General features: G+C 39.8%; 1 protein-coding gene across 12 annotated transcripts in view; it reads left to right on the top strand.

The window, feature by feature from the left end:
- The window catches only part of Scmh1 (Scm polycomb group protein homolog 1), a 161,561-nt gene that overhangs the window by 98,882 nt on the left and 37,647 nt on the right, over positions 1–25,032 (top strand). For all 12 annotated transcript variants that reach the window (XM_052717966.1, XM_052717964.1, XM_052717965.1 and 9 more), the window contains one exon: positions 20,402–20,631. In XM_052717966.1, the coding sequence (XP_052573926.1) occupies positions 20,402–20,631 (230 nt within the window). The remainder of the gene's footprint in view (positions 1–20,401; positions 20,632–25,032) is intronic.

Here is a 25,032-nt window from a genome sequence, read left to right as displayed (position 1 = left end):
TGTTCTGTTACTGGAAAATCTAGACCAGCCAGGCAGGCCACAGAGCCAAAATAGCTGGGAGGCTGTATCCAGCCACTACTAGCCACACATCCCCTTCTGACTGCATCCATGCTGATAAGAAGTATGACTCATTGTGTGGTTTATGCTTCCAGGGGAATAGGCTATCTGCTGTCTACTCTTACGTGTCTTTCAGAAAGCCATAGACTTTCAATGACAAATGGACAGAAAGACCAGACTAAGAGGGCAGAGACCTTCCGCAGCATTTCCAGCATATACCCTTTCTCTTTCCCTCCAATAATGCTTCTGGCTCCTCCCTCCTGCCTCAGTAGGTCCCAAAGTGAGAGGTTTAGTGAGCTCCTGCCCTGACTAGGAAGCAAGTGACACAATGTGGAAGGAATGTGATTATGCAATCCTTTTCAGAAAACAAGATGTTTCCTGTATATAAGCCTGTTTGTTCCCTTTCTGATAATAATGTCTCCTCCATTTTTCCTACCTTCTGGTCACTAGTATGCAAATGTTTAAAAATTCGAAGTAAAATAGGAATGTTTCTTGTTGTGGTAAGAAAAAGTAATGCTTACTTAATGTTTTTTCAAACATATTGTTTGATTTATTTTCCCTGTAATTTTAAATTAGGCATAATTATTTTCAGATACATTTTACTTAGGAGAAAACTGAAGCTTAAAGTGACTTGGTACATGCTATGTGAGGAGAGACAACTGTCAGGCCAGTACACTGAGCTACACTGCCCTTACACATCAGCCCCACACATCATCTCAGTTCTCCTCCACAGGCCTGTATATTTTTTAAAATTATTAACTAATTAATTATTTTCCCAGCCCAATCACAGTTTCCTCTCTCTCCCTCTTTTCTTCACAGTCTGTCCCCACAAACTCCCCCTCCCCCTCCCCCATCCACTCCTCTTTCAGAAAAGTCTAGGACTTCCTTGTATATCAGCCAGCTGTGGCATATCAAGTTGCAGTAAGACTAGGCAGACTAGGCACCTCCTTTCCTACTGAGGCTGGATGAGGCAACTCAGTAGGAGGAAAGGGTCCCAAAAGTAGATAACAGAGTCAGAGGCAGCCCTTGTACCTGTTAGGAGTCTCACAAGACCAAGTAGAGAGCCTAGGTTAGTCCCATGCAGGGGCTCTCTGGTTGGGGTTCAGTCTCTGTGAGCCCCTATGAGCCCAAGTTAGTTGATTCTCTGGGTTTTCTTATGGTGTCTTTGACCCCTCTGGCTCCCATGTCCTTCCTCCTCCTGTTCCACAGGATTCCCAGAGGTCTGCCTACGGTTTGGTGTGGGTCTCTGCATCTGTTTCTGTCAGTTGCTGGGTGAAGCCTCTCTGATGACAATTGAGGCCTGTACTTTTCAAAGTTTCATTTGAGATCCTAGATTTGGCCTTCCAGGTCCTGACAGGAAATAGCAAAGAGACTGTTTATATTAACAGAGCTCTGAGTAGGTTCTAGGCTCAGTATCTTTGAACAAATCATTCTGAATGAGGGAGGCTTAAGTAGGGCTTTGAAGAGCCTTGGTCTTTAAAAGTCCCTTAATAATCTTGGGCACAGGTAGCTAGTGACTCATGACTTTGTCCCCTACTTGATTCCAGAGAGTCAGTTCACCTACTGCTCAACTCTGCTGTTCACAACCTCTTCTTCTCTCCTTTACTAAGCCAGGCATATGCCTGTTAGCTCCTAAACTCATGGCTGCAGCTACTAAGTAGCCAACTAACTCAGGGTTCTTGGTTATAAAAAGTAATAGGTTTTCTCCCCCTCCTCCTATAGTAAGTTTCTCTGCTGACACAGTAAGCCAGATCAAGTCGGACTGAAAAAGTATAACAGGTTTATTTGAGCAAAGCAACTCTGGAGAAAGTTCTCCAGTCCCAGAGATGGAGGCTGGAGAAGCCGCACCCACAAACGAAAGCAGGGAGACTTTATAGGTTGTAGGTAAGGGGTGATGACATGTCTGCCATAAGCTGGGTTTGTGCCCAAGTATGGTCAAAAGCTGAGCACTTTAGGCAGGGACTTGGGTGGCTGGCAACTTCAGGGTAGGAAGCTGCAGTAGCCATCAAGAATGCAGAACTGGGTTTTTGGGCACCTTTCCTTTGCTCAGAGACTCTGGTTTGGAGAGGGGCAGGGGAGGGAGGGAGGGAGGGAGGGAGGAAGGAAGGAAGGAAGGAAGGAAGGAAGAAAGGAAGGAAGGGAGGAAGGGAGGAAGGGAGGAAGGGAGGGAGGGAGGGAGCTTTCCGGGTCATTCAGAGACAAGCCAGAGGTTCCAACCAAACAAAAAGCAAAGGCTTTTATTTGATTTTTTAGCTTATCATTTTTAAGCAACTCAAAACTAAAACAGTGCATGCTTTATTTTTAAATGCAAAAAGTAAAAGAAAGAATTCATTGCACTTAGCATACTAATCAGGCCTCAGTCATCATAAGTCATTTAACTTCTCCTTGCTTTGATTTGATGCTAGTTTCAACATAGCTTAGTTCTTAAGTACTTTTATAAGATGAAGAAAACAGATATATTCTATATCATACTCATTTTTTATTAAAAAAAAATCAATATATTGCTATTCTGGATTATACCACACATTATTCTGTTAATTGGGACCGTCTGCTCAAGTCCAGTGTCCTGTGGAGGTACCACCTTTGAGCACACCTGCTGATGTACATGGTTAGCCAGACTTCTTCCATCTTTAATTCACCTATTCTACCTGTGACAGGTTTCACTGTGCAAAGAGAAAACTTAAAAATATGACTCAATGCTTTGGTTAGGTGCATTATTGCCCTCCTCTGGATGATAAGCAGTTAATTGTTTACAGACCAGTCTATCAGAATGTATCTTAATTTTTTTTCTTCTGTAAAGTCTTTTCTTTTTGTTGTTCTTGTAAAACTAAATAGCGAGCAATGTGTCTTAGTTACCGTTTTATTGCTGTGAAGAGACACAATGACCAAGGCAACTCTTGTAAAGGGAAGAATTTAATTGGGGACTTGCTTAGTCCATTATCATCATGGCAGGGAGCATGGCAGCAGGGAAACAGCAGCAGGCAGATATGGTGCTGGAGAAGTAGCTAAGAGCTAACTACATCCTGATCCCTGATCCGTAGCCTCAGAGAGACAGAGAGACTGAGACAGACTGGACCTAGTATGGGTTTTTGAAACCTCAAAGCCCATGCCCAGGGACACACTTGCTCTAACAAGGCCACACCTACTCCACAAAGGCCATACCTCCTAATCCTTCTTACTCCCTGATGAGTAAGCATTCAAATATATGAGCTTATTTGTATTCAAACCACCACACAATGCTACAGTCACTTTCAGATTCTGAGACACAAAGGGAGTTGCTTACAGTATAATCCCAGACTATAGATGGGAAGGATAGAGACAAGAACAGCACAGCTAAGGCCCACTTCAGATCATATCTGAGATGTTATTAGCTGGGTTAAGGGGACCTTGCTTTTAGAGGTCACAGTTTTGTGAGTAGGTAGACCTCTTGTAACATGAGAGGACCAATGCAGCAAAGGATCTTTAACCTAGGTTGGAAGACTGGAGGTTGAAGATCAGGAAAGTTCCAGATTAAGGAACAACTAAGCTAAAGCCTGAGGAATGGAAAAATAGAGACAGAGTTCTAGCTAGCAGTGGAAACAGATGAGTATAGGCCCAAAATTTTGTTCTTGGTGGTGGTTTATTTTATTTTATTTTATTTTTTTATGTGTATGAGCCTTTTGCCTTCATATATGTCTGTGCATGCCTAGTGCCAGTAAGGGCCAGAAGACAGCATCAGATATGAGTAACTAGTGTTACAGGTAGTTATGAGCCTCTGTGTAGATGCTGAGAAGTGAACCTGGGTCCTGTAGAAGAAGAGCCAGTGCTCTTAACTGTTGAGCCATCTCTCCAGCTCCTGTGGTGGTTTTTAAGACAAGGTCTTGGGGCTGGAGAGATGGCTCAGAGGTTAAGAGCAGCGGCTGCTCTTCCAGAAGTCCTGAGTTCAATTCCCAGCAACTACATGGTGGCTCACAACCATCTGTAATGAGATCTGGCACCTTTCTCTGTATACATAATAAATAAATAAATCTTAAAAAAAAAAGAAAAAGACAAGGTCTTGCTCTTTAGCCCCAGTTGGCCTGGAACCCACTATGTAGACCCAGGGTGGCCCAGAACTTGCAACCATTTTCTTGCTTCCTGGGGGCTAGGATTACAGATATACACCACTCTACCTGGCTCCCAGGGTTTAAAACAATAAAATAAAGAAGTAAAGTTGAAGACAGAAAAGTAAAACTGAGTTTCTAGATCATAAGAAGAGGAGCAGAGACGAGACTAAAAAGGAGAGCACATGAAATGCAAAGCTTCCCACAGTGGCCACTTGACAGACCTGGGTCTTTACCTTATAAGCCATGAAGACTGTTGAATTGTTGAAAGTGGCAAAGTTACAGGTCAGGTTCATGTTCAGGAGAGCAATCTTGGCAGCACAGGATGGATGGTGTTCAGAACTGACAACAAGAGGAGTCAACCAACTCGCAAGCCCTAAAGTCTAGTCCTCCAGGTGACAGAGGAGAAGCAGTGCAGGGAGAGAGATGACTGAAAGAGAAAGGCTGGAGCCGTGCCTCTCTCTGTTAAGGATGCTGAGATGGAAGGTCTTGACGTTTATTTAAGAAACTATCCAGCCGGCGGTGGTGGCGCACGCCTTTAATCCCAGCACTCGGGAGGCAGAGCCAGGCGGATCTCTGTGAGTTCGAGGCCAGCCTGGACTACCAAGTGAGTCCCAGGAAAGGCGCAAAGCTACACAGAGAAACCCTGTCTCAAAAAACAAAAAAACAAAACAAAAAAAAGAATGGCACATACCACCTCCACGTTTATAAATACTTGTGCATCTCTATACATGGACTACCCCCTGACTCTACTCCATTTCTAATAATCTATAAGACATGGTCTCTGCAGGAAACTTCTGATAGCTAGGATGCTCCTCTGAGTCTCTTAAGGAAGTATTCAGTAGCCATGCCAAAAAGAAAAAAAGGGAAAAGGTGTGTAAATCTTGGTTAATGAGTAAAGTAAATTCTTTTATACACTGGATGAGAACAGCTGCTTTTCTCTTTTTCTCTTTTTACCCCTTACATTTTATAGTTCTGGTACATGGCACATCATTACTAATAAATTGTCCCCACTGTTTCCCTGAACTAATATACTATTTCCTCCTTCAGTTCACACAAAATACGCAATGTATTGGCCTTGTGATCTCATCAAACTCAGTGATGCACTTTATCATTACTTTGACCTTGACCTTTATTTACAAATCTCCCCAACATGTATAGAGCATCTCCTATTAGCAGTGAGAGGCTCAGTGGAAGTTGTGGAAAATGTCTACCCTAAAGGTAGATTGAAATTTGAAATGAAAAGGTGGGTTTGTAGATGCAAAGCCCCATAATAAATGGCCTACTCTGTCATAGTTATAGCTAAATTAAAATGCCCAGGCATCCCAATTAAAAGGAAGTTATACATTCAGGCATGGAAGTATTCAATTTTGATCAGGAAAAAAATAATCTTTTTTGATGTGAGATTTGTGCAATGAGCCACTGTTCCATAAGTAATCCTCTCTTGATTGCATGTTTATGGACATAAATCGAAATAGAAACATGGGAAAATGAGACGTAGTACTCACTATTTTATGAAGCAGACAATGTGGGTTCTCCCACTCGTTCTAGTTATATTTGCTCAGATTGCCAACATCTTTCGATATATAGAAAAAACAGAAGAGAGGCATGCCTCTCTTCTAAATACCTTAAGCTGCACCTCAGTGTTGGCAGTCACCTCTTCTGCCCTTGCTGATGCCCAGACGCTTGAGAATGGTAGCAGGTTTGGGTATATATAGTAGTATCTTTCAAATTCCTGAAAACAGAGAGGTGTGACTTAAGCCATTCACAGAGTTGATCAAAACTGCCATTTTCTTGGAAATATATAGAACTCATGAAGGTTTGATTGACAGGCTTTTATTGTATCATGGACCAGGATCAGTGCATACTGACTTTAAGACCCCTCTGCTTTTTAAATTTTTATTTCATTAAATATTTTATAAAAAATATATAGTGTATCTTGATCCTATCCATGCCTCGCTTCCCCACTCTAACTCTTCCAAGGAACCCCAATCATATCTCCCTCGCAACTTCATGTACTTTTATATTTGTTTTTTTATTTACTTATTTAACCCACTGAGCCCAATAGTACTGCCTGTATATGCAAGAACCACTTTGGCACAGGAAATCTAGGAGTCAACATACTCGTGGGGGAAACAAAAGACTCTTCCCTCCCTAGTAACCATCAGCTGCTAAGCTTCTCAGCTAGGGGTGGGGCCTTTAGGATACCCTCTCTGCTCCGTGCTGGAATTTTTAAGTGGGTTAATTTTGTGCAGGGCTTGTGTAGGTAACCACAGCAGCTATGAATTCCTGCGCACAGCAGCCATGTCATGTCCAAAGGTCAGCATTTCACATCACTCCTCCCCACCCTCTGGCTTTCTCTTTCTTTCCATTCCATCTTTGGAGATGTTTCCTAAGTTCTGGGAGAGAGGTGGTACAGCTGTCCATCTAGGCTGAGAACTCACAGTTGCTTGGTCTCAGCACTTAGATGTGCCCCCTTAAATAAATTAGTCTTAGGAAATCAATTTTTGTGTTAGTAAAATCCCCCTAGATGATTTGGGAGGAAATATTACAGTTATAAATGAGCATTTCTGGGTCTTAATAATAACTGACCAGAGGAAAAATGTAATCATATGTTTATATCAAGAACACAAGAATTCAGCAAGCTCTTAAAGCAATGACAAGAGGTTATGAGGAAAATATGATGAGACGGTAAGAGTTTGATTGTGAGGATTAAAATTCATTGTCTTGAGGTTGGAGATACAGCTCCATAGAAGAGCACTTGCTTAGCATGTAAAAAGCCCTGGGATTCCTTAGCTCCACATTTTAAAAACAGTTATTCTTAGGCTAAGGAAAGCTGGACTGTGTTTATATGACCATGATTATTGATCAATGGATGCTTCATCAGTGTTCTGTCATGGTACCTCTCGGAGTAGCCTGAATGGACTTGGCCAAACAGGTTAGCAGCCCATCTGACAAGATATAATATAGCCCTCTGCTTTCTGGATCGCTCTCTTTTACTTTCAACTTTGGTCAGCTAAGTCTGTCATACCTTTGAGTTTTGGTTACTTGAGGCTTTTAAAGTTGACTTGTGACCTCATCATGTATGATTTTAGTTATCTTTCTACTTCCCCGCTTGGAAGTCTGGGGAAATGTGTCTTTATAGTTGCAGAGGTCCTCTCCCCAGGCCACAGGGATGAGAGTCAGCAGTATAAAAAGGAGTAGGACATGGAGTGCTGAAGAATTGGCTAGCTGGAAGCAGGGGCAGCCAGGCTTATCAAGAAAACTAAATCAGAGTAATAAGAGTTTCCGCCTTGGCATAAGCCCAGCTAGAAACACAGAACAGAGCCCAGCCAAGCTGAGTAAAGCTAAGAGAGAACATAACTTCTAAACCACATTGCTTAAAGTAAGGAGAGGCAGTTCTAGGCCAGACAGCTTCTCCCTCCTTCAGTTGTGGTTCCCGTTTCACACACACACACACACACACACACACACACACACACACACACACACCACACACCCCACACGAACACGCATGCACGCACACACACTAGATTGTTTTACATTTTATTAATCTTTCTAATTCCATATGCTTTGTTGTTGCTGTAGAGAAAATAAAACTAAATGATAACTTCTTTGGGACAGATATGACTACTAACTAAGGATTATTTAGAATAACATAGACAGTAGTAGAATCCTAAAGTCCTTTATTATTATATATAGACATGTTTAATTCCTTATCTTCCTTCAGTTTTATCTTCCTTCAGTTTTATGTTCCATTTTTTTTTAAGTAATGATATGTTAAACATATTTAGGTATCTTTTTCTATGTCAAATATTAGAGTCTTAAGTTAGGGTCACAAAAATACAAGACTGTCAAAGAAGTAGACTCTTTTTAAGAACCTTGGCTGCATGCAGACCAAATATTCTTATTTTTAAAATGTATCTTTCATGTTTAACTAAGAATCTTTCTATTGAAAGCAACCAGAAAACAGTATCTAAGTGGCATTTTGTGTGCTTCCATCATGTTTTTTATATGGAAAACACAGACCCAAGGATCTAAGAGGTCAGCATTATAAAGCATACAGATACAATGTTCCTAACTACAGTTACTGTAAACCAGAAGAAAGTAGGTTGTTTGTTTGTTTTTTAGCAATTTTCTACTGTTCTTATATGTATGCTATTATTCAGAAACAGGCTTTATCTGGAGTTGTGACTTGAAGCTCAAAAGTATTCCCTAAGGAAAAGAATGCATGTAATCTATTCAAAGCCTTTGCCTAATGCTTTAGCAACTACATTCAATGTAGATTAACCTCTAAGGACATTAAAAGCAAAACACTAGCCAGGTCGTGGTTTCGCACACCTTTAATCCCAGCCCTCCAAGGCAGAGGCAGGCAGATCTCTGAGTCTGAGGCCAGCCTGGTCTACAAAATGGGCTCCAAGACAGCCAGAGTACACAGAGAAATCCTGTCTAAAAAAAAAAAAAAAAAAAACAGCACTGAAAAAACAGTCAGTGACATATACAGCAAAATCCTGAAAATCAAATACTAGAGTATAAATTATAGCTATGGATAAGGTACAATTTTAGAAAGTTTAGGTAACAGTATTGTCCTTAGTAAATTATGTTCCTCAGAATATAAATAAATAAGCAAGAGGCTAAAGATACAGTTCAGTTGTATAGTGTTTGCCAGTAAGTGTGAAGCCTTGGGTTAAATCCCCAACACCACAAAAGAAGAAAGAAGAGAGAAGAAATAAAGAGAAACTAATAGTTTTTCTGAAAAACAAAAAAGGATAAAGAAGAATGGGAAATAACTATTTCCAGGGGTTTGGGAAATGAGAACATGGAGGTTTGTTTTATATAAGATGGTCATGGAAAGTTTCACTAAAAGATATCATTTGAGCAGATTTATTGATAACTTGTATAGTAAGACTGTTCCTGGGGAGATGCAACATATGGGTCTACTCACTCCAGGTAGGGAGCCCACAACAGTCTGAAGTACAGATACCACTAAAGTCCAGATTGGTGAACCAGTGAGTTTTATTGGGGTTATTTACAGGAATGTGGGTGAGGGGTTACAGGAGCAGAAATGACTCAAAGATGGCTGCATCACCAAAGCTTACCCCAGAATGGGTGACAGCCCAAACCTAAGGCACAGTTCACAGGCTACAGACAGCTCAATAGATTGGGGCAGCTGGTCTGGTCTCAAGAGTCTTCTTTGGCTTGTCTGAGCATCTTCTTTATGGCTTGGCTCTTCTGAGAGTGACTCTCAGCAGTCTCTTGTTTATTCTGGGAGGAAGAAGCCTAGTGAATTTGGTTAGTTTCAGAGACTTCCTGAAACTTTTGAGTTGTTTAGCTCCCTGCTTAAAAAACTTTTCTGTAGGGGGAGTATTTTGATCAATGAGGAAACTGTTACACAACAACGCTTAGGAAAAATAAATTCAGCAACTTTTATGAAACATGTTAGCATTTTTTGTTAATTTCAAACTGATTTACTTGGTATATTATTTCATTTTCAATCTGTGCATGTCTTTTCCAGTAAGGTATGTTTCATGCAGACAACAAAGAGTTTGGACCTTGATTTTACTTCAGCCAGCTGGCCTGAATCTTTTAATTGAAAAATTAAAACATTTAAGATTATTGTTGAGAGGTATTCCCAGATTCCTGTAATTTTGTTGATTCTAATAATGTTTGTCCTTTCCTTCCCTTTTCATCTTAGAAGTTTTCTGGTTAACTAAGTAGGCCAAGTTCTGTTTTCTTTTTCTACTTCTCGTATGTTCATCTATTCCTATGATAGTCTCAATACTACTAGCTTTTAAAAATAAAAATCTTTTAACATAATGCTACCTTAACAGAAAATTTGCAGCAGAAATACAAAGAATTTCCCTACATCTTTAACCAAGATTCCCCCCAAATTAGTGTTGTATCAGCCTCTCAATATATAATGCATATTTTTTCTTGATATCTCCATTTCATTACTATATATAGTAACTTCAGTTGTGTGATTCAAGCTGTATTTACCAGGTTTCTTTACCACAGAGTTGTTTTTTCCCTTGTAATTATCTATGAGAAAATGCTAAGAGATTATAAATGTCCTGCTCTTCTTTTTCATTACTTTTTCTTAATTTTTCAGTTAGCATACAGAATATTAGATTCAATTATAACATTTTTGATAGAATTCCTGGCCACTCCCCCAGCTACATGTCCAAGGCCTTAGGTCCTATGTAATCCGTGCACTGCATGGTCACATAATTGTGCACAGTGTGATCATGCAATCTATGTGCATTCATGGCATAGCTACATAAGCCCATATGCACGTGTGCAGGGAAATTCATAAAAAGTGGGTCACAGACCCCCTCCCTTCTCTCTCCCTGTACAATCTTCAATAGGCCTAAGCACATCAGCACCACTTAATGAATAGTACAGCACTGCATAATAACTAACAGTTTTCATGTGTATATATTATTGTATTTTAAACCTAGATTTAAATCTGAATGCCACATTTGACAGAGAACATGCAATATTTGTCTTTCTACAAATACCTCATTTTTCATCAAATTTTCACCCTATAGTTTGAGCATGTATTGGTAAATCTTGCTTGAATCAATTATTTCTTAATTATTTCCCAATTTTTAATTTTCTCATTTTATTCATATTCATTAACTGAGATGATCCCAAGAAAGTTATTGACAACCATGCTAATTAAGTCAGTTAAAATTTTTATTTCTTTTATTAATGGCCATACTAAAAGTGGACTCATACCTCTGAAAAGTCTCTTGGTACTCAGGCTCAGAGGTACGGCATTTTTAAAGAAAAATCTCCAATTCCATTAGTGTTTAAAGTGGGGACTAAAGACATCTTTTTTTGTAAAGCTCAGTGGTATTTTCCAGATAATACATAAAGCATTTGGGCCATGGTCAAGGTCATAGACAGTCCCAGAAGGCTTACCGAGGGGAATGTGGCTGTTAGGGGTAGAAGACTGAGAAGTGAACATGCAGGCACGAAATAAAGTTAGGATAGGATAGCATTGCCATAGGCAGTTCATTAACCTGAATTATGCAATAAGAGCTTTCCCTTTTCCCTATTTAGTTATTTGGTTACATCAGTGTGAACTCATGGATTCTTACTTAACTAGTTATAATCTGTTACTGTCATCTGTTTAGATGTTCAGACTGTCTTCCATTTAGTGAGTGAAGGCCTCTTGCAATGTAATCACGTGTTCTTGGAGCATGGCTCCATCCTTTTTCCAGTAATCCTATTACTTTCTGATCTAGATGTCCAGGCCACCTTGTGTCTTCCACACCCGCCAAATTGTTATGCAAAATTCTACCGGTCTTCTTGAGACTGTGCTCCTTTAGAGTCACACTGGTTTTTGTTTTGTTTTCCAGTGTAGATCCTGGACAGCTTTTACCACATTCTCAAAAGTTAATATGGTCAAATTAATTAGCACATGAATTGCTACTCTCAGGGCTTCCTTATGAGGAAGGTGTGATGGTGAGAGCAGTTCCAGCTATTGGTTGGAGTGTGAGGTACATTGCCTCAGCAGTCAGGAGCAGAGAGATGAGTGCTGGTGCTCACCGGTTCACTCCCTTTCATTCAGAGAGCCATTTCTTTCTTCTAGGCTACATGACAGTACTAAAGACTAGAACCATACCCACTTCTACCACTTAACTTTGATGATGCTTGCTTTCCTCATTTGTTAGAGGAAGTACTGTCAGTCTTACAAGATTGTCAGGAAGGCCAAGTGGAACCCCAGGTGTATATGAACTTAAGTATTGTTGATTAGGGGGTTAATTCTTTCCACCTCTGTAGCACCGGAATGTGTCAGATTATATTCGTGTCCTTCATCTTTCTCTGAAATAAGATAGTCATTAAATTGGTAAATCACTTACATCTAGAAAAGTGAGAAAATATTGTGCTTAAATGACAAATTCAAGGTCACATCATAAGGGCTAGAACTAGAATTAGATCCCTGGTCCCTTGATGCCATCTTTTTTTCTTTCTTTTTTTCAACCAGGATAATTTAGTTAGAATGTGGCAAGGCAAGTCAAGGCTTTCTAATAGGAAGAACTTCCAGATCTTCCCTCAGGGATAGCTTCTTCAAATCTAGTTATTAAGATGCTGTTAAGTTCTCCTGAAGCCTCAGCTCGGTGTTTAAGAACTGTCCAATAGAATTGTTTGTTTTCTTCTGCCTAGATATTTCAGTCCGGTGAAGGCAACTTTCTCCCCAGTTTCATATTGTATACTACGCTATGCCTAGCCTTCACAAGAAAAGAGAAGCAAACTATTAGAATTGCTGAAAAGAGCTGGGACAGAGCACTGTTCTTCTCTTGTTATCTGGCTTCATTTCTATTCTATAGCCATGTACTAGATACCAACTGAGAACCTTGTTTGTCAGATGATGGCAGAAATTCCAAAGTGATACATTACTTCCCTATCCCACTTAAGTTCATGGCTATCACTGTCTTGGGACTCATAATAATCTATTTAAAGTGAGGCCATTTGGCTTATTTAGTTACTCAGGTTAAGGTATACAGTAAGTAAAATGCTATTTTAATGGGAGTTAAGTTCTTTCTATGTACATGTGTTGGAAGAACTTTCTCACAGTATTGCTGTTGATTGGTGCTGGGACGGTTTGTGGACACTTACGTTGTTGTGTTATTTCTCCTTTTGTTAGGACCAAATACCTGACAGCAGCAGCTCAAGGAAGGGAGGTTTTCTTGCCTCACAGTCTGAAGGCACAGTAGTCCATCAGGGCAAGGAAAGTGTGGCCACAGAGTGACTCTAGCTTTGGGCAAGATGTGAGGCTCATTGCGTCAGCAGTCAGAAAGAAGTCAGAGGGAAGGAATGCTGGCACTCCACTGGTTCTCTACTGTGTACTTTTTATTTGGTCTAAGACCCCAGCCCAAGAAATGGTACCATCTACATTTGAGATAGATCTTCCCATCTCCTTAAAACTCTCTGGAAATACCTCACAGACACACGTAGATATTTGTCTTCTACAGAAATCTGAATCTCATCAAGTAGACATGATCAACTATCAAGTATATTCTTAAAGACTTCAAAGCAATTTTATGTGAGTTATATCTTCATGTCACTATAGTAGAAATTAGAACATTGAACTTTTTAAATATATTTTTCCAATTTATTTGTTTTATTTAGTGTGCATGAATGTTTTGCCTGCATTTATGTCTGTGTACCATGTGTGCCTGATGCCCAAGGAGACCAGGCTAGGGATTAGATTTATGACAGTTGTGAATCGCTTTGTCGGTGCTGGAACAATTTCCAGCAGGTCTTCTGGAAGAGTGTTTTTTAGCTGCTAAGCCATCTCTCCAGCCCCAAATAAAACTTTTTTAAAACAGGAATATACAAGAACATATTCTTTGGAAACAAACCAGGTGTCTGTGAACACATAAACAGATTGAGAAATTGTGGTGTATGCAGACAGTGAAACTCAGTCTTAAAGAAAAGACTGGGCTGAGTGAGGGAGAAAAAGAATGGATAAGAATATGAATATGAATGCCATTTATAACAGTATGGACAGACCCAGAGGGCTTTTCGCTAAGTAAAATAAGCCAGACATAAAAGGATAATACTACATGATTCTACTCATATGAAGTATCTAAAGTAGTCAGATGTGTAGAAGCAGACTAGAATGGCGGTTGCCAAAGGGTAGATGAGAGGGAAATGCTGAGTTGTTACTCAGCGGGGATAAAGTTTCAGTAATGCATTCTAAGTTCCAGAGACCTACTGTACAACATAATGCCTATATATGCTCTATGCTTAAGATTTTGTTAGAAATGTAATTCTCATGTGTTTTCTTGTTGTGAAGAGATACCATGACCACAGCAACTCTTTTTTTGGGGGGTGGGGGTTGGGTTTTTGGATTTTTGAGACAGGGTTTCTCTGTGTAGCTTTACACCTTTCCTAGAACTCACTCTGTAGCCCAAGCTGGCCTTGAACTCACAGAGATCCACCTGCCTCTGCCTCCAAGTGCTGGGATTAAAGGCATGTGCCACAACTGCCCGGCTCACAGCAAGGTGGTGGCTTAAAGTTTCAGAGGTTCAGTCCATTATCATCATGATGGGGAGCATGGCGGTGTGCAGGTAGATGTGGTGCTGCAGCTGAGAGTGCTACATCTTGCAGTCACACTGAGGAAAGCTTGAGCAAAAGAGACCTCAAAGCTGCCCCCACAGTGACATACTTCTCCAACAAGGCCACACCTCTTAATAGTGCCACTGTCTTTGGGGTCTGTTTTCTTTTAAACCACCACATGGTGTTAAATGTTCTTATCAAACACACAAAAGAAACTCATGAGACAGAAGAAAACTTTTGGAGGTGATGACTATGTTTTTCACTTTGATTATAGTACCATAAGTATGTCCTTGTATCTAAACTCATCAAGCAATGTACATTAAACATGTGTGTATTTATATATAAAAGAAAGATGTTTTATTTTGTTTTTATGTTTGTGCATGTTTTGCATGCATGTATGGCTATGCATTACATATATGTCTCATGTCCAGAGGCCAGAAGAGGGCATTGGACCCCCTGGAACTGGAGTAACCTATGGTTGTGAGCTGCCGCATAGATTCTGGGAATTAAACTTGAGTCCTCTGTAAGAGCAGCCAGTACTCTTAACCACTAAGCAATCTTTCTAGCCCCCAGAAAGCTGGGTTGTTTTCTTTCTTTTTTTTTAAGTATTTACTAATGAGTAAACAGTTCAAGAAAAAATGTACACATTTTGTTACCTGTGAGAATAATGATGCCCACAAAGTAGCCTTTGGGAAAGTCCATCATGAAAGAATGAATGTAAAAAGGGAAAGTAATACTAATCACCATTAGAAACAATTTCAACTTTATAGACTCTCAAAAAGGATTTTTAAATTTTTTTCTTTTTGTATCTTTCTGTGTGTGTGCATGTTCATGTGTACAGGTAAACATATACAAGTGTGCACATGAGTTTGGAGAGCAGAGGACAAACTTGGGTACCATTCCTGTTCAGGCACTGTCTTGGTTTTTAGAGATGAGGTCTCTCACTGGCTTAGGGTTATCTGATTAACTTAGGCTGGCTTATCAGCCCCAGGGAGTCATCTGTTTCCATCTCCTCAGCAGTATATTAACAAGCATATCATATACCACCATGCCTGGCTTTTTATGTACATTCTGGAAGTCAAACTCAGATCCTCATGCTTGGGCAGCAAGCACTTTACTAATTAAGCAGTTTCTCTAAAAATCTCCAGACCACACTCTGAGAACTGCTACCTTCATTATTTTTTTTTTTTTTTTTGAGACAGAGGAGTCTCATTCTTTAGCTCAGGCTGACCTTGAACTCACCACAATCTACCTGCCTTGGCTTCCCAAGTGCTTGTGTTATAGATCTGAGCCACCATTCTTAGCTTACACAGCATATAAATACCCTCTGCCTTCTCTTTTTAAAATGTGTGTGTGCTGTAGATTAAACCCATTTTACTAATAGTGCACGTTTAGATCATTTCAACTTGTCAGTTATTAAAAATAATATGAGCATTTTTTACATATGCTGATATACAGGTGCACGCTCCCTGGAGTTTATACCTATGGTTGGAATTGCTAAATCATAGGGGAACTATATCCTCTGATTGATTCAGCAGTGCATATGATGCCCTACCCTAGTGACTCAGCACCACGCTTGACATCAGATGTTACCAGAATCAGTATGTAAATCTTATCAGTTGACCTAATATCCCTTTTCAAAATGTGTTTTCCTTCAGACTAAATCAAACCATATATTGCATTAACTGTATGTCGTGTTCACCTTCAGAGTCTAGAACAGTCTTGTATTTTTCTCTCTGTAACATTGACAAAGCTAATTGTGTTTTAATAACTGAACCTCCGTTTTGGTGTGCCTGACCTCAAGATAATTTATTTGAAGCTGAGATGATAAATATGTGGTATTCTCAGTCCATCACATTAGAAAATAAACTGGGTGTGTTCTGGGTGGGGTGATAGTAGCTTTGATCAGTAGGTTGAGGTGCTGCCTTTTCCCCTTTCCTAGAACTGTCCTTTCACTTGGCTTCTTGGAGTTCACACTCATTTTCTTTGGGATTCACTTTTGGACCATTTTTTAATTTCTTTACTAGCTCTTCTTCTCTCTAACTGATGCACATTAAGTATCTTAGAAACTCTCTTTTTCCCTCTTTTCTTGATTATGTATTCATACTCAACAAAATCTCATTTAGTCAAATGATTTTACATACCAGTAAACACACTGATAATTCTCAAATTTTTTCTTCAGTTCTAGCATCTCCTTTGGATTCCAGACTCAGATATATAATTCCCTAATTAACATTTCCATATTTTAATATCTAATAGGCAGCTCACAAGAAACAAGTTTAGAAACTCAATTCCAGATCTTTCTCCAGTGTTTTCCATCTCAATAAAAGGTATCATTATTCTCAACTGTTTCAGCTAGTAACATTGTTCCATGTATAATTTCCCTTTTTCATTAGGTATGATTTTAATTAGATTGATTTTAATTGAACTTTCAATATGCTTTTGTGGTTTGCTTGCTAATTTTTGACTCTAACATCCAGTCAAATCAACTCTTCCTTCAAATGTACTCTGAATCCAGTTGCTTCTTCTCTAATAATATCAAGATTTCAGTGCACCATTATACTTTTCTGTGTGTTGGGGGGGTGGGGGAGGAGTGTTCATGCATGTGTGTGTGTGTGCATGTATTCACGTGTGTATAAGGGTACACTCACCCATGTGTGCACATGTGGAGGCCAGAGGTCAACTTGAGGTGTCTTCCTCTGTTGCTTTCTACCTGCCCCCTTTTGAGACAGTTCTCTCACTAACCTGGAGCTTGCCTTTTAGGCTGGACTGGGTGGTTAATGAGCCTCTGGAATCCACTGTTTCAGGTGCACGCCACCAGGGTCCACTTTTATCACTTTCATGTGAGTGTTAGGCGTCTTAACTCTGGTCCTCATTCTTAAGCAGCAAGCACTGAGCCGTCTCCTCAGCCCTATTCTTTTTCTTTTATTTTGATATAGTTCATTTTAAGCGTCTAGAGGCTCCCTCATAATATCCAACTCACTCAAAGGTACCTACCATCTTATCAATCTAGATTGCTTTTTTTCTATTTTCGAACTTCATAAATTGTATATTCTGGCTTTTTGTCAGTTAATTTTTATTTGACTTCTTTCATGTAGCATATTTCTGTGAAATTCAGCTTTGTTGTTGCATATAAAAATGGTTAGCAATAGTTGTTTTGTGCTTCCTGTGGTGTTTCTCTGTATGAATATACTACATTCTGTTCTTCTGTTTGTCATTTGGGTTGTTTCCAGCATTTACCTCATGAAAAATGCTGTGGTAAATATCTTAGCACATGTCTGTTGGTGACCATATTGTTTATTTATTTCATTGGGTAATAAGGTATACAACTAAGCATTTTTCCAGAATAGTTTATATTCAGACCAGCAGTGTTGTATTCTAATTCCTTCACATCCTTCACCATTGTTAGGGATGGATTTCAGTCCTTTTAACTTTGGGAATTTTGATGGGATACAGTAGTTTCAAGTACTTGTATGTCTTTGTATACTATATTTATATTATGTATGTAAGTGCTGGAGGTCTGAATTCAGATGTTCTCGCTTATACAGCAACTACTTTACTGACTGTACCATCCCCCAGCACTCCACATACACACCTTGTTTTTTGAGTTGAGGTCTCTCATTGGCCCACTTCACTAGATAGCTTAGGCTGGCTGGCCAGAACCCCAGTTGTCTTCCTATCTCTGTCTCTCCCGAGCTGGGATTACAAGCACACACCACAACACCCAGCTTTTGTTTGTTTGTTTCTTCATTTGTTTTGTTTTGTTTTGTTTTCGAGACAGGGTTTCTTTGTGTAGTTTTGTTGCCTGTCCTGGATCTCACTCTGTAGACCAGGCTGGCCTCAAACTCACAGAGATCCACTTGGCTCTGCCTCCTGGGTGCTGGGATTAAAGGCGTGCGCCACCACTGCCCGGCCCCCGCCTGTATTTTTTAGATGGATTCTGGGTTCAGATTTAAGTCTTTGTGCTTGCATAGCAAGCAGTTTAGTGGCGATCCACCCAGCTGGATCTACTCAGTCTTGTGCTATTCTTCTCTAAGCTATTCTCCACATTACTAACTTATATCCAGCCATGCTAACGTCAAACACCAATATCTTCCCACTTCAGAGTGTGTTTGCTATGCATTAGACTTACAAAATAGACTTTGAAAACTCCTCCATGGGGTCTTCATAGGCTTGTTCCTTGGAACAGTGTGTAAATACTTTCTCTTAAAATAAGCCTTCCCAAACAATGTAGTATCTTTATCCTACATGAATCTTAGCATTTGTCACTCCCTGATATTATGTTCTATATTTGTTCCCCTTCCATTTCTCCCACTAAGAGATAAACTGTATGAGTGGAAACTATGTCTGCTTAGTTCACTTTTCTATGCCCAGGACTCAAAACAGTATATAACCTATAGCAAGTGCTCAATAACTATTTTTGTAATGAATTAGATATTCTTTATCTCTAAATATTCTCCATTTGAGGAGAAGATGAATAAATGGCATAGAATTAAGTAGTCCTATAATACAGATGTCCACAAAATACTTTAGAAGTGCTGACTTTGTGGTGGCCTGGTCAGAGAAGACTTCAGTGAGAATGTGTGGTGGTATTGTGTTCCCCAAAATATTGTTCACCTAAATAAACTTATCTGGGGTCAGAGAACAGAACAGCTACTAGATATAGAGGCCAGAAAGTGGCAGCACACGCCTTTAACCCTATCACTTGGGAGGCAGAGATCCATCCAGATCTCTGTGAGTTTAAAGCCACACTGGAAACAGCCAGGCTTGGTTACTCATGCCTTTAATCCCAGGAAGTGATGGCAGAAAGCAGAAAGGTATGTAAGGCGTGAGGACCAGGAACTAGGCTGGCTAAGATTTTAGGCTTTTGAGCAGCACAGTTCAGCTGAGAGGCATCCAGTTTGAGGAAATAGGATCAGCTGAGAAGTTGGCTATGTGAGGTTGGCTGTGGCTTGTTCTGTCTCTCTTATCTTTCAGCATTCACCCCTATACCTGGCTCCAGGTTTGTTTTTATTAATAAGACCTTCTAACAATTTGTGCTACAAGAATGTGCTCCTATTTTAAGCTTTGAAAACTAAGTATTGATACATGTCCAACCAAGAATAATAAAGAGCTCAATATATAGGGCAACTAGGATATAAAGGTAGGTGACGCAGTATGACATCAGGCAGAACTAGAGTGCAAGGCAGAGGCAAAAGCCCAAACTTCTTGGGAATCACAATAAAGACTTCAGATTTTTACCTTAAAGTTAATAAAGAGCAAACACTTGAAGTTGAGGAGAACGATTTCCATTTTCATGTCACTCCCCTCACTGCACTGATCATGCTAAAGCCTCAGCCATGTTGACGACGTAACCTTGGCTGTTGGGGCTCAGTTTGAAAACAGAAGTTCTTGCCTCCCTGAGTAGCCTGGGAGAGGCACCACCTCTTCTTCTATTAGATCTTTAGTCTCATCAGAAGAAGGCTTTAGACTCCTGAGATCTGTCCCAGTTTTGAGCCTCTGGTTCTAGCCACAGGCTTCACCTTGAACTTGGGTCATAATGCTTCTCTAAGATACTTAGGGAAATTTTAAATATTTTCCTGCATCTACTAGTAATAATTAAAAACTTTCAATTGTAGCCAAAATAAATTCAATTTATTTTGTAATTTTCTAAGCATCTAGGTCAGATGCCAAGGAACTAGGTTCCTAAACAAACTTCTTGGACAGAAATGCAAGTTATTTTTCCTTCTGTCTGGGATGGTATGCCAGCTGCTCTTATGTCAGCTTGACACAAGCTGTTGTCATCTGAAAGGAGGGAACTTCGATTGAGTAAATGCCTCCATAAGACCCAGCTGTAAGGCATTTTCTTAATTAGTGATTTATGGGGGAGAACCTAGCCCATTGTCAGTGGGGCCATCCCTGGGTTGTAGTCCTGGGTTCATTAAGAAAGCAGGCTGAGCAAGCCACTGGGAACAAGCCAGTAAGCAGCACCCCTCTATGACCTCTGCAGGGGCCTCCAGGTTCCTGCCCTGTTTGAGTTCCTGTCCTGACTTCCTTCAATGATGGACTACAATGTGGAAGTGTAAGCCCAGTAAACCCTTTCCTCCCCAACTTGCTTTTTGGCCATGTGTTTTATTGCAGCAATAGAAACCCTGACTAAGACAGATGGGAATACAGGAGGAGGGATAATAGAATGAATCTTTTTCTTACAGTTGTGATTCCAAAGAATCCTTCCCCTGCATCTGATGTGAACACTGAGAAGCCCAGCATCCTCAGCACCAAAACTGTCTTGGAGCATCAGCCAGGGCAGAGGGGGCGCAAACCAGGAAAGAAGCGGGGCCGAACACCCAAGATCCTTATTCCCCATCCCACTTCTACCCCATCCAAGTCAGCTGAACCGTTGAAATTCCCAAAGAAGAGGGGTCCCAAGCCTGGCAGTAAGGTAGGTAAAAATGTGGACTTCCCAGAAAGAGGTACCGGACAGCAATTCATCCACACATTTCATCTCGAAAAGGAGCACATCTAGCCATCTTGTCCACCTAGTTGGTGGTTTTTAAGAGAAATCTAGATTGTCATCCCTGTTCAGCACTTATCTGGAGTTTGCTAATGTTAGAGATAGAATAATAGGGATAGGAAACCAATTTTAGTTTTTGAGAGAGTCTATCCAATGTCTTCCATAGGTAAAATATTCTGCCTCTCATTAACCTTCACAAAATAGATGCCCAACATGTAAACAGAGAGTATATTAATTCTGTAAATGTAATTCTGTAATTTTCTTTTGCTGTTGCTACCTTTCTTTTAAAAACTTAATTTAATTATTTAATGTCAGACTATATTAGATGCTATTGCATCCATATCATGATCATCACAAAACTCTGGGAGGTACTATGAGTGTTACTTTATTATGGAGTAAATTAAAACTTAGACCTGTGAAATGATTTCCTGAGGCCATATAGCAAGTGATGACAAAGACTACATTGATGGGTTCCTAGATCTAGTTCCAAGGTTGCTACTACACACACATCTTCTCTACCTAAAGGTCGTATACTTTCCTCTAGTGTGGGAAAAGATCAAGTCAAGCTTCAATGAGCATGGTTACTGAAAGTACAACCTCTTAAGTCATTCAGCGTTTTCATTGATAGCTTCCCTAGCAAAAGCACTGGTATAAAAAAGCTCCTCTAGGGCCCTTGTTAACATCTCACCTCCACTCACGTCCTAGTGATCAAGGATTTCTCAGAGCCTCCCTCCTGGATTTGATTATTTGAATCACCCTGTGGAAATGATGTCCTGTTCTCCCTGGACCTCCACTGCAGTCTCATATTTTCCCCAGAGTTGGTCATTAGGTTGATTTGTTGTGCTTGTTAGTAGCTCTAGCTAACATTAGTCCTTATAGAATATAAGCTCCTCAAGGTCAAGCACCTAATCTTTCTCTTCTCTTTTCCTCCTGCAGTGCCTTGTATCTCAGTCTTGGGAGATGTTCTGTATATGCAAGATGGATGGGTGGGTGGGAAGATGGATGGGTGGGTGAGTGGATGGGTAGGTGAGTGGATGGGTGGGTGAGTGGATGGGTGGGTGAGTGGATGGGTGAATGGATGATTTTAGTCCCGATGTTACCACTCTTATTTTCCCTTTTTTATTGGATTTGAATTCTCAGTGTCACTGCTTAATCTTTCTGTATAACATTCAGTGCTATTTCTGATCCGTTGCCCCTAATACCTAACCCTGATCCTGACTCTTATCTACTACACTGTTACTACTACTACTTTATTACACCATTACTTTATTCACTCTTCTCTTTCTCATGTTGTAGAGGAGAGGCTGAATGAATGGCACCCTAAGGATGCCAAGGCCAGAGAGCCATGGTTTTGATTATGTGGGCATGTCTTGAGGGTAGTCAAAAGAGGGAATGTGTGTATCTGAGAAACTCCAAAAACCAAAACTGAGAGCTAGTAAATGGAAATTCAAGCAGGTCTTTGTTTCAGTACAAAAGGAGCTATCTTAAATAGTAGTAAGCTCCTGTGGTTGCAAGTGTTTTCTCAGGGCCTGGGTGGCTCTGCCAGGAGTCTATTTCAGAAGGCAGAAATATTGAAGATAATTATTTTTTTTTCAGAAAATGATTTCATTGTAATTTATCTGTTACCTGTCACTAAATCCTTTTGAGTTTGTTTTAGCATACATTTTGGTAGTTAACAAAGTACAAGCCATTTAAATATATTTATTCTAGAATTTCTCTTCAAAATAAAACAGAGTAGTAGGAAGAAAAGACATTGAAATCATAGAATCAGAATGCTAAATATTAAAATTATTATAATCTTCAGTCTTTTTTAATCATAATTATTATTGATTCTTTAGGAATTTTACATTGTGCACCCCAACCCCACTTATTTTCTCGTCCCTATGTATTTTCCCTTCACCCTTGTAATGTCCCCCAAAGGGAAACCTTAAAAAGAAATAATAAAAATAAAGAAATATAAGAGAAAAAATTAAAAAAAGAAATATAATAAGAATATTAATTTAAAAAAAAAAAAACAAAGGGCCAAAACAAAAACCAGAAAACTGACTCAAGGAAGCAGCAGATATCTGAGAAGAGTGTCAGCAAGGGTCCAGTATTGATAGTGTACCAGAAGCTAGAGGCCTTGAACCAGACCAACACATTAAACAATGAACATTTGCAAGGAAAGCTGTTTAGACAGAAGGATATACTGCATGATACACAGCAGCTCCCATTGCCACTAAGAGAATGGAGAGGCAGGAAAGATGGAGGGAGCAAAGTGGTTTTCTTTGTATGTTTGTTTGTTTCTGTTTTTGTTTTCTTGTTTTTGAAGATGATTATATTAAAGGACCTTTAATATCCTTTGAACACTAAGACCTTGGATATTATGATTGCTGTGCTCTGCACCCTTCAGGAAGTTGAAAACATAGTAGCCAATGTCCTCTTTCCATCCTCTTGAAAGTAAACGTTCTCATGGTACCCTGTGTTTTGTGTCGTAGTGTCTGACCCTAATTCCCCCCTTTTATTCTTTTGCATAATTCTATAGATTTCTTCCATGTGATGACACTGCTTCTTTTTGAAACAAAAAGAAAGTCTTAGAAACCAGACACATTTAGACTTTGGTCTGTAGTCGGAAGGTTTTCTCAGGTCCCGTCTGGCCTCACATTCCTCTGGTCCCGCCAGGCCCCCGCGATCCCTCAGCCACTTATAAAATAATCATTCAGAGGCTTAATATTATTTACAAACTGTATGGCCTATGGCAGGCCTCTAGCTAGCTCTTTCATCTTAAATTAACCCATTTCTATTAATCTATGTTTTACCACATGACATTACCGGTCTGCTGCCATCTTCCTTCTCCTTCGGTGGCCTCTGGCATCTCTCCAGACTCAGCCTTTCTCTTTCCTGTCTCTCTTCTTGGATTTCCCACCTGCCTCTAAGCTGCCTTGCCATAAACCAAAGCAGCTTATTTATTAACCAGTGGGAACAACATATTCACAGCGTACAGAAAGACATCCCACAGCATTGGTCTCATCCCCATTTATGGTCACCTATGTGACTTTGGAACAGTTTCTTTCCATGGGGTGCTGAGCCCCCTTCTCCCCTGTTAAATGGAGCTAAGTTAATGCATGAATCTGTGTAAAACATGTAATTACACCCATCTAAAATGCTAATGATACCTTCCATCTTTCTGCTCTCTTCTACAATATTTGGGTATTCAACTCACCAGGCTTCTCTCTGAGGGATCCTTGAAATAATAGCACCAACTCATTTATTTCCCTTCTATCATGACTTACTACTTACATGGAATTCTACTCTCAGAAGTATCTGATAATGTAAGCATATGTCCATTTCTAATGAGGGTTTTGCATGATGGCTTCTTCATGTGAAGCCATTTGATGTATGGCTGCTACTGTCACCAGATCTCTCTAGAGTATGTGTCCCTAGAAGGAAGACAGGTTTGTACAACAGTGTACCTTACACAAGCACTTTGTGAAAGAGGATTTTTGGATCTTGGTAGTGGTTTCCTTGTATACCAGAAGGCTTTTAGAAACGTTTCTAGAAACATCCTAAGTTCCAGCAAAAAATAATAACAATAATAGGTTTCTCTCAGATCTTCTTAATTACCCCCATTATTGGTAATCTGTATTGTATGCTTCATGATAAACATTTATTAATACTTATATGTCAAGGGCCATGTGAGGAATGATACTCAGACCTTCACAGGGCTCTAAGTTAATAGGAGCATCACAGTGCAAGCAGGTAATAATAATACATGGACAATACAAAGTATGGAGTTAGGAGGAAAAGTAAGAGAGCTTCCTAGATGGACATAAATTTATACTGTAAACAAGAGAAAACATTTCCCATTGAAGAGAATCTTAAAATTGTAAAGATGTGAGCCAGATAAAATTGCAGGGTTTTAGAGAAGTCGTGTAATCAGGAACTGTTAGATTATTAAGGGAAGGAGTAGCAGGTAATAAGCTGAAGAAAGGAGGCAGAAAAAAGCAGCTGGTAGAGTCAAAAGGTTCATTTCCATTTAAAGAAAGAAACAAAGTAGTAACATTCAGCCCTAGCATGTTTTCTGCTTTTATCTGCCCAATTTACAAAGGATTTGGAGTTCTTATGATACTGAATCTAGCATAAAAGTACATTAAGCTCTTTCTCTGTAGAAGACCAAAATCATGTACATACATTCAGAAAAATGTTTACTAAGTACTTTGAATATGTACAACTTTGGAGCCAGTTACTGAGTACAAAATAAAATGTGGTTCCATTCATAAATATGTTCATTTCATGGGTGTACTGAGTGCTAGGAATAAAGGAACGAAAAATGACGTTACCTTTCATGGG

Source organism: Peromyscus californicus, unplaced genomic scaffold, assembly GCF_007827085.1.
Source record: "Peromyscus californicus insignis strain IS unplaced genomic scaffold, ASM782708v3 Scaffold_5__1_contigs__length_169319896, whole genome shotgun sequence".
NCBI classification, from domain to species: Eukaryota; Metazoa; Chordata; class Mammalia; order Rodentia; family Cricetidae; genus Peromyscus; species Peromyscus californicus.
The sequence above is the reverse complement of the archived record's forward strand: the minus strand, read 5'-3'. Positions and strand labels throughout refer to the sequence as shown.